At 38.6% G+C, this 9,750-nt stretch overlaps 1 protein-coding gene across 2 annotated transcripts; it reads left to right on the top strand.

Annotated features, from left to right (window-relative positions):
- The first annotated feature begins 209 nt into the window (after positions 1-209).
- thumpd3 (THUMP domain containing 3) lies at positions 210-9,263 on the top strand. Of its 2 annotated transcripts, XM_079628473.1 has the most exons (10): positions 210-444; positions 562-741; positions 3,496-3,573; positions 5,568-6,020; positions 6,313-6,443; positions 7,557-7,626; positions 7,737-7,852; positions 8,030-8,134; positions 8,272-8,395; positions 8,670-9,263. In XM_079628473.1, the coding sequence occupies exons 2-10, from the start codon at positions 580-582 to the stop codon at positions 8,856-8,858; spliced, it is 1,428 nt and encodes a 475-aa protein (XP_079484599.1). In that variant the 5' UTR covers positions 210-444; positions 562-579; the 3' UTR covers positions 8,859-9,263. The 2 variants fall into 2 exon arrangements, with proteins under 2 accessions (XP_079484599.1, XP_079484600.1); XM_079628474.1 differs by having other exon boundaries at positions 210-741; positions 8,670-9,128.
- Positions 9,264-9,750: the final 487 nt, after the last annotated feature.

The raw sequence follows: 9,750 nt of genomic DNA, 5'->3' as shown, positions 1-9,750 counted from the left end.
CACTCCATATTGATGTAGCCTACACTCCAAATGTAGCATGTAATTTGCATCTGATCATGTATGTTATGTATTGTAGGCTGCCTATTGGATTGATTATGAAAGTGAAATATCAAAATGTATCTTTTTTTGTTGCAGTTTATGCAACCTTGTTATAAGTAAATGTGTTTTAATTAGATTTGTTTTAAACACCTAGAGAAGAGGTCGATGTTAGCACTAGGTGGCGGTAATGCGCTATTTCAGTGTGCGATCCGCTATTTAACAATACAAGAAGAAAGAAGAGATTAACTTCTCATGCTTGCTTCTTTCCGGGGTTTATTTATATTGTCAGTTGTACTGTTACTTTAGAGATATGTTCTCTTGAACGAACGAGTTATGTTATAAAAATGCTTCGGCCTTCAAATTCTCACATTGTTTACTAGCCGAGAGTCTCGAATTTGTTCAACGGTTTGTAAACACTGCAAGGCGATGTCTAAAGTTCTTGAGGCTTAAATCATATAATCAGGGAAACTGTAACGTTACAAGACTAATCAGTTGCATTTGCATTAATATTCTCTATTGCAGTAAAACCGGGGGCTGATAATGCAGGAGTTTGATCAGACTGTGACGATCGGAGCGACTGTTCCGACGGGATTCGAGCTCACTGCGGCGGAGGAGGTTCAAGAAAAGCTCGATGCCACTGCTAGAGTCAGCAAAAACAGAGGAAGGATTTATTTTGATATAACAACAGATAAACTTGCTAAGGTCAGTTGTCCTCTCGTTTGTTTCACATAACCTGTCGTTTTGTAACGACAACGATTATCTGAGAACAGAAAGTGTTATTTGCACAGGCTATAATTATAGTGGCATGGCATCTTACGTACATCGGCACATCCGGTTTTCAACACGTGCCACAGTTGTGACATGCCACATGTAGTGCGTTTTTTCCAGCAAGCACGTACAGATATCTTTCAATTACAACGATTCATTGAGTTTTTTAATACACATTCTTAATACATTTTTCCTAAAGGGACTTTAAAAAAGAAATTCTTTAAAGTCATGAATCCAACCAACCAGCTATGAGGGGAATTTCACAACATTACAAACTTGAATTTGAAAAAAAAGAGAAAAAGACAAAAATAGACAAAAGAACAAGAACTTAACATATGTATCAAATTAATGAACTACAATTCTATACAACATTGCAAGCAACGTAATACAATTTAAATATGATGAAAACCGTTTTTATTATAACTATAGAAACATTGTAGTTTAAGTTTATTGCAAATTAACAAAAAGTTATATGACGCACAAAGCGTGTGTCTTCTGCCTGGGCGGTGCCCATGTGGAGGCTGCGCTGGATAGGCCTGACTGTTCTTTCTGCAAGGAAATGATAGTCAGGACCCTCCGTGCCAGGATTTCTACTGTCCTGAACAGTGCATCGTTGTTGAGCTGCGGAAGGAGAGACCGAGGCAGCCACGTGCAATAGACCCATCAGATGATCGCATGCTGACGCAGCTCCAGCGTGTTCATCGTTCAGGATCGCCTGTGTCTTAGGCCCTGTTTACACGAGAACACTCGTGGGTGAAAACTTAAACATATTTTATCAGATGTGCCTTTCGTTTAGACGGCGACGGCGTTTTTGGGGCTTAAAAATGCAAAAAAGTGAAACCATCCTCCAGAGTGGAAATCTTAAAAACACCGTCGCGTTCCTGTCTAAAGGGTAAAAACGCAAAAGTCTGCTAGACAGTGAAGGCACCGATCTGCTTACGGTGGCTCTCATCGCGTACGCGTTTACGTCACAGGCATGCGCCAGTACAGGAAAATAACAAAACAGTATCAAGCTAAAATTATAGTATTAATTTCATTGACCAAAAAAAAAAAATCTGTAATTTTTGAGCGACACGCGAAGAGCACCGAGGGTTAAAGCAGCAGCTTTACCGTATTAAACATGAAAAACAGTGTCAGCGTCTCTTTCACTTTCAGTGTTTCACATTGCCGCCTGGAGTGCATACTACATCGAATTTCACACACTTTTGCGCCACCATATGCACGCAGATTTCCCCCCATACCGCTCGTCTAAACGCAGAATAAAAAGTGATAACGCAAGGCCACTTTTGCGTTTTCTCTTCAGATCGTTTCCGTGTAAACATCACCTTATTCTGAGAGCTCTGATCAAGCCCACGGCCTGGTCTCTATTGGCGCCACAAGTCAGGCGACCTCAACAATGAAGGGCACTGGATCGTATCTCCTCTGTCGACGGGACTGACCGCTTGGGATGCACCAAACCGCCTCTCGTCGAGGAGGCCATTATGGGCCACCTGTTCCCGGCTGCAAGTGGGAAGAAGTTGATGTCATCGCACCCCTCAAAACCGCACCTGCTATAGCTCATATTGCTGAAAAAGCGAACATTGCAGCACCTGCCATCCATACCATGGCTGTGCTTCAAGTCTTCAAAGTGAAGATGCTGCATTCGGCTGAAGACCTGGTTCTCCGAGCGACGAAGAAGACCGCCCAGGGCATTGGTCATAGCATGGGCAGTCTCATGGTCTTTCAGCGTCACTTGTGGCTCACACTGATGGACATGAGGGACTCCGAGAAGGGACAGCTACTGGACGTGCCCATAAGCCCCAATGGCCTCTTTGCCGATGCTGTGGAATCTTTTTTTGGAGAAGTCAAAAGTATTGAGCCATTTCCTGCCTAAATGGGCTGCAGCCCCTCCAGCCCCTAGATCCTTCTCGTTTGAGCATCAGATAGATCACCAGATCTGCATCTTACTCGGGTCCGAGGAAGTACCTGGAACCAGCTGTGTATATCCGGGCAATCCAGGGTAAGCCTGCACCTGAAACCCAGCCTCGTTCCTGATCGGAGTGGTCTGAGGAGGAAACCGTGGACAACGAGCCACCAAGCAAGAGAGTTCACCTTGCTGTGTTGCACACATCTGTTCCCTTGCAGGCTGCAGGTGACAGGGGAAAGTTTGAATGTTTTGCTGCCAATAAAGTTTGCAATAAAAATAAAAACCAAATGTGTCTCAACAGCACTTTTCTTCAACTTTCCTTCTTACTCACACATTATAAGCAGGTCCCCGCTCCCGAGCGGCATCCTGTGTCGCATAAGTGTTCCCCCGGCACACAATGGTGGTCTAACTTGAGTAGAGGAGGCTATCAATATCACCCCTCTAATAGGTGGCAGGGTGCCCCATACGCATCACAGAACGCTAAATCCACTCTCTCCCTATGCAAGCGCATGGCACACCCCCATGGCAGCGTGATGGTGTCGGAAAGCCAGAAACATCAGATTCTAGAGTATCTTGTATTTGCATCCTTTTTTATTTTAAAAGCCTCAGATCCTTTTTGTTGTAACTGTATTGAAATTAGTGACCATTACAATTCTTTACAATTTCTCTTTTTGTGTATCATATAAAAAGTCATATTGGGTTGAAACGACATGATAGTGAGTAAAGCAGCAGTCTATTTACCTTCAAATTGTCATGTGATTTTCATTTATTTATTTCTAAAGGTACATCACCTGAAGTCTCTAGACAATCTGTTTGTTGTGGTAAAAGAATATGACAACTACCAATTCAAAGACACAAAGGTATGTGCAATATTTTATCAGTCGTAGTTATTGTCAGTTGTTGAGTACCGAATGAGTACCAAAGTTTATATAATACCTTGCATACATGTGCAGGTATTTTTTGGTTAGTTAAGAATGGTTTCATTAAAACAATGATTTAAAACAAGGCAAGGGTAAACTCATGTTATTTATGAAAACTTTGTGTACTAGATTAATTCCTCTGGCACCAATAAAAACTAGAATAAATGTTATGATGATTGATGTAAAACACATGGAATGTACTAATTTCATTCGCCAGAGGTTTCTTGAACTCATAACACAATATAACACAAAGTTTGGGGGGAAAGAAACTACATATACTGTAATACATATATTTAAAATGAATGTATTAGATCTACTGTGATAATCATTTAGTGGAGACTTGTAAACATTTCTTACCCCAATATTATAATTTGGGAACACTTTATTTTACAGTGTCCTTGTTCACTGTTCCCTGTTAAAACTATGCATCATTACACTGCGTGCAGAATTATTAGGCATGTTGATTTTCTGATCATATTTTTTTTTCCATGCACATTTTACCAAACCACATTCATCTTAATCGTATTGCATCCTTCTCATGGGCATTTAATAATTTTTGACTTTTCAGTCTGAGTTAAATCTCTTTTTTTGGCTTATTTTATCTGTGAAATAAAACATGCCTAATAATTATGCACACCTGAATATAAGGTGTTTTTCATTTCCAGCCTTCATGAACAATTATATATCACTTATAAATGATTAAATACAAAATTAATAGTAGTTATTAAGATTAGTGTGGTTTTTAATTGGTCAAATGTGCCTGGGAAAAAAATATTTAAAAAAAAAATTAACGTGCCTAATAATTCTGCACGCAGTGTACATGCAACTAACCCTAAACCAAACCTTAAAGGGTTAGTTCACCCAAGAATGAAAATAATGTCATTAATGACTCACCCTCATGTCGTTCTAAGCCCGTAAGACCTCCGTTCATCTTCGGAACACAGTTTAAGATATTTTAGATTTAGTCCGAGAGATTTCTGTCCCTCCATTGAAGCTGTATATACAGTATACTGTCCATGTCCATAAAGGTAATATAAACATCATCAAAGTAGTCCATGTGACATCAGTGGGTTAGTTAGAAGTTTTTGAAGCATCGAAAATACTTTTTGGTCCAAAAATAACACAAAATAAGACTTTATTCAGCATTGTATTCTCTCCCGGGTCTGTTGTCAATCCTTCACAGTTACGCTGCTGGCGTAAGACGCTGATGACGTGTTATCTGGTGCGCCCGAGCTTCATTTATAGACTGAGGGAAACGCACGCTGTAAAAGTGTCTCATCCGCGACATGCACATTTACGCACCATTAAAAAAATTATATCCACGCAAACAATGTAGAATAGCTTGAATATAGCGTGCGTCTTCCTCAGACTGTAAACGAAGCTCGGGCGCACCAGATAATACGTCATCAGCGTCTTACGTCAGCAGCGTCACTGCGGAGTCCTGAACGCAGATTGACAACAGACCCGGGAGAGAATACAATGCTGAATAAAGTCTTATTTTGTGTTATTTTTGGACCAAAAAGTATTTTCGATGCTTCAAAAACTTCTAACTAACCCACTGATGTCACATGGACTACTTTGATGATGTTTATATTACCTTTATGGACATGGACAGTATACTGTATATACAGCTTCAATGGAGGGACAGAAATCTCTCGGACTAAATCTAAAATATCTTAAACTGTGTTCCGAAGATGAACGGAGGTCTTACGGGCTTAGAACGACATGAGGGTGAGTCATTAATGACATTATTTTCATTTTTGGGTGAACTAACCCTTTAATCCTAACACTAACTCTATAGTAAGTACATGTAGTTAATTAATATTACTCAGTACTTGCATGTATAATTACATTGTAACAAGGACATGTAAAATAAAGTGTAACCTATAATTTTAGAACAGGAAGGCATTTATTGTTTAATGTTGGTTTAACAGGAGGAAGTGGAATTGGATTGGCTAGAGCTGGCCGCCAAGCTGCCTTGGACCAATGCTTTAGAAGTGTGGAAGTTGAACAATTCTATAAGAAAGAGGAAAGGACGTCGGAAAAGAGCTAACCCTACAAAATCAGATCAGTGCGGCAATGTTAGCACCTTATGTACTGATACTGTCCTGTCAGATCCTGAAGAGCTCTGTGAAGATCTTGAGGCTCTAGAGGTGAAGGAGAACCAACGAGATGTTTCTCCTCAGCCAGAACATGACTCTGAGGAAGACAAACTCTCTGAAATCCAGGATCAGGAGTCAGGGGTAATGCCTCTTAAGTTTCGAGTGACATGCAACAGAGCCGGAGACAAACACTGCTTCACCTCGAATGATGCGGCGCGAGACTTTGGAGGAGCTGTGCAGGAGTTCTTTCAGTGGAAAGCAGATATGACTAAATTTGATGTTGAGGTAAGGTTCAGAAATGTAGACCTTTTTTTCCTTTTATTATATCATCCATTCTAAACTTCATATGTGTACCTTATATTTCTCAAAAGTGCTTTCTTTGTGAAAGAAAAGAAAGTGCTTCTGAGTGGACCTTTTAGTTTAATTTAATTAGTGTGAAGTAATTCGTCTGTAGAAAAGAAGAACGGGACCATATCCAATGTGGTGTTGTGTAAAGTAGTAATAACAATAAAATATATTCAATAAAACAAAGAGAGGAATTGTAACAAACATTGCATGCGTTTCTCTCTATTTGCAGGTGCTGTTGAATATCCATAATACTGAAGTTGTTATTGGCATTGCTCTCACAGTGGAAAGTCTACATAGGAGAAACATCACTCACTTTGGCCCCACCACTCTACGGTCTACACTGGCTTATGGCATGCTTAGGTAAGCAGCATTCTTGTAAACCATCGCTTCCAATCATTACGGTAGGATGGTCACGATAGGGTGTGTTCACACTTGGCATGTTTGGTTCGATTAAAACGAACTCTGGTGTGATTGCTGTTAGTGTGGTTCATTTGAACAAGTGTGAACGCTGGCATCTGAACCCTGATGCGCACCAAACAAGCGGACCGAGAACGCTGAAAAGATGGGTCTTGGTCCACTTCCAAGCGAACTCTGGTGCGATTTGACTTAAATATGAATTCAACACAGACCAAAGACATCTAAAAAAAGAAAGAAGCAAAAACAGGTATATGATGTCACAAGATGCAACCCTGAAAAGAACAGAATCCTCAAGCATACCTGTTTTTTCACATCATAGGTGCTACGTTGCCCATTACAGTTCGGTACAGGTGTCCGAACCACCGTCTTCTTGCAGCAGATCTTTTTTTGTGTGCAACAGAGGAATTTCTGCCACTGTTTTAACTCTTTTACTCATTTTTAAAGCTCTTTACATTTTTAAAGTTCTCAGCTGGTAAAAATACCATCATATGGACGCATATACAATAAGCGCATTTAGTTTTGGATTTTCCGTCGCAAAATATATGCCATAAAAGCCGCATACTGAGTGCGCAGGAAGGGCTGCCGCTTTTGCATAGTTTGTGCTTGCTGTTTAATAATTACTTGTAACTTGGCAAACTATTTCTATCTATCTAAACATCTATTTCGGACAGCCTAAGTCAACTAAGGAAGACAGGAAATAAACACAGGAACTGGGAACACAACACATAATACTAAACTAAAACAGAACATAAGCCTGACATAAACGAACCAGGACTAAATGTATAATATTCTTTTTTTTACCGAACTAAGAGAATTAAACTACCTCGTGTGAAGACCGATTTAATAATCTAAAGAGCTTTTGTCTACTATAATGAAAGAACCATTCGTGCAATGGAAAGGTTATATGGATGTTAAAGTCTGCATGAAATGGAAGTTGTGATAGTCTTTACTGCCCTGTTGGGACATATATGTGAAACGGCTTCAATTATTATAACAAACAATTATGATTGTCAGTCACTGATTGTTATACTTTTTTTTTCTTTTTTTACTTTTCAGACTTTGCAAGCCACAGGTGTCAGATGTGATTGTAGATCCCATGTGTGGAACTGGAGCTATACCTTTAGAGGTTTGTTGAATTATGACTAAACTGCTAAATTAATTTGCAGTCTGTCTTCAGTTATTACATTTCTGTTAGAGTGAATTGTTTTTAAAAACAAATGCTCTTTGTTTGATCAGGGAGCCATGGAATGGCAGAATTCATTCTTTTTAGCTGGAGACAACAATGGCATAGCAGTCAGCCGATCGGTCAATAATATCAAGCACATTCTGAAGAGAACACATGATGGAGGAAGGTGAGGCTTTTGATAATGTCCTGTCAACCTTTTTTGAAACAGTGTAATTTTAGTATTATTTGTATACTATTGAAGTATTTATTAAAATTTTGAAACTCATATGAGATCATTCAAATTTATAAACAACATAAACACCTTTTTTTGTGTGACAATAAATGTTTCATGTTGTATTTGTAGCTCTTCAGGCTTGCCCTTAGACATAGTTCAGTGGGACTTGTGCAATCTACCCATGAGAAGCAGTTCTGTGGATATCATCATTACCGACATGCCTTTTGGAAAGAGGTACTGACGGACATCTGGAGTTATTGTAGCTATAAATTTAGAACTATCCCAATTTATCATTGCAATGAATAATCCTATTACAGTATAATTATATTATTAAGCGTTTGTGTATTTAAACTGTGTTGTATGTTTTGAAGAATGGGGTCCAAGAAGAAGAACTGGGAATTATACCCTTTATGTCTTCGAGAAATGGCTCGAGTTTGTAAACCGGATACGGGAAAAGCTGTGCTGCTGACTCAAGATAAAAAATGTTTCTCAAAGGTGTGGCTACTTTGAGTTCTTCAAAATTATAATTTATAGTTCTTAATTTAGTTAATTAAAAATCATTTTGGAATTTAGGAATGAAAATGTCATGTGAAATGGAACAAATAGAATCCAGATTATTATTATTATTTTTTCTATAAATATATTATGAATCTAACATAGTTCCTTTTCATATTTAATGCAGAATGTTTTAACTAGATTTTTTATGACTGAGTTATCAAAGCAAAGTCCATTTCTCCCCATAATGGCCTACTTTATCTGTCTTTCTCAGGCAATGTTGCAGATGGGGGGACTGTGGCGGAAATCACACACTGTTTGGGTGAATGTGGGAGGATTGCATGCTGGCGTTTTTGTGCTCAAAAGGACGGCAGTAGTTTTTGGCACCACTTCAGAAGATGTAACAGAGCCTCATGCAGCAACAGAACCACAAAAAGAGAATATGGAGGACGCAAGTCTGTGAGAAGCCTGAAAGACAATTTCACAAATCCATTTGCGTTCCTTGTGGGCTTTGTGTGTGTGTGTGTTAAGTTAAGTTAACATGATTCCAAAGTTTGCTTTTTCTTTTCTTTTCTTCTTAATTAGTTGATCTAATCAAAATCATACTCATTGGCTGTTCTGATTCCAAGTTAATAAAATGTTAAAATGTTTGTTCATTACGAGGTGTGATTTATTTCTTTGTGAAAATAGACAGTTACTATTTGTAAATCCAAATTATTTGTTCACACTGCATTGGATCTACCATCTTTGTCTTAATTTCTTCAACTGCAAAGTGACTATATTATACATGTATATCCTTGCATAATTGTTGTAACTAGTAGGGATGTGCACAGGGTGTAGATGAAATGGAGACAATGGTCTCCGGTTTTACAGTAATGGTCCATGTACACAGACATCCATTGCATCATGTGCATGCTCATTCTTCAGTGAGTAGAAGTCTTATCACTGATTTAAAAAAACAAACAAATACAAAATCTTACTACTGGTACATTTACACATTATATTCCTGAGTCTAAGTCCAAGCAACAGAAACAAAGATGTTTTATACAGAATAACTTGATAGCTTTTTTAGAGCAAAATAACAATTTACTCTAAACAAACACATCAAATGACAAAAGATACCGGTAATCACTTGGAAACAACAAAAAGAGTTTATACCAATTACCTCTCGCCTAATTGTTTAAATGGATTGCATGGTTGGCTGCCGCCGGGGTAAAGATGAATTAAAATGTAACATAGTAAATGACTCTTGGAGCATCATAAATGCCCCATCCTTTTTTAAGAATTTGAATTCAAGAATGAATTACACCCAATGTAACTTTGCACACTTTGTTTTAGCACCGACTCACTTTATG

This window comes from Phoxinus phoxinus, assembly GCF_949152265.1.
Source record: "Phoxinus phoxinus genome assembly, chromosome: 11".
Classification (NCBI taxonomy): Eukaryota; Metazoa; Chordata; class Actinopteri; order Cypriniformes; family Leuciscidae; genus Phoxinus; species Phoxinus phoxinus.
This window is presented reverse-complemented; position numbering and strand designations above follow the sequence as displayed.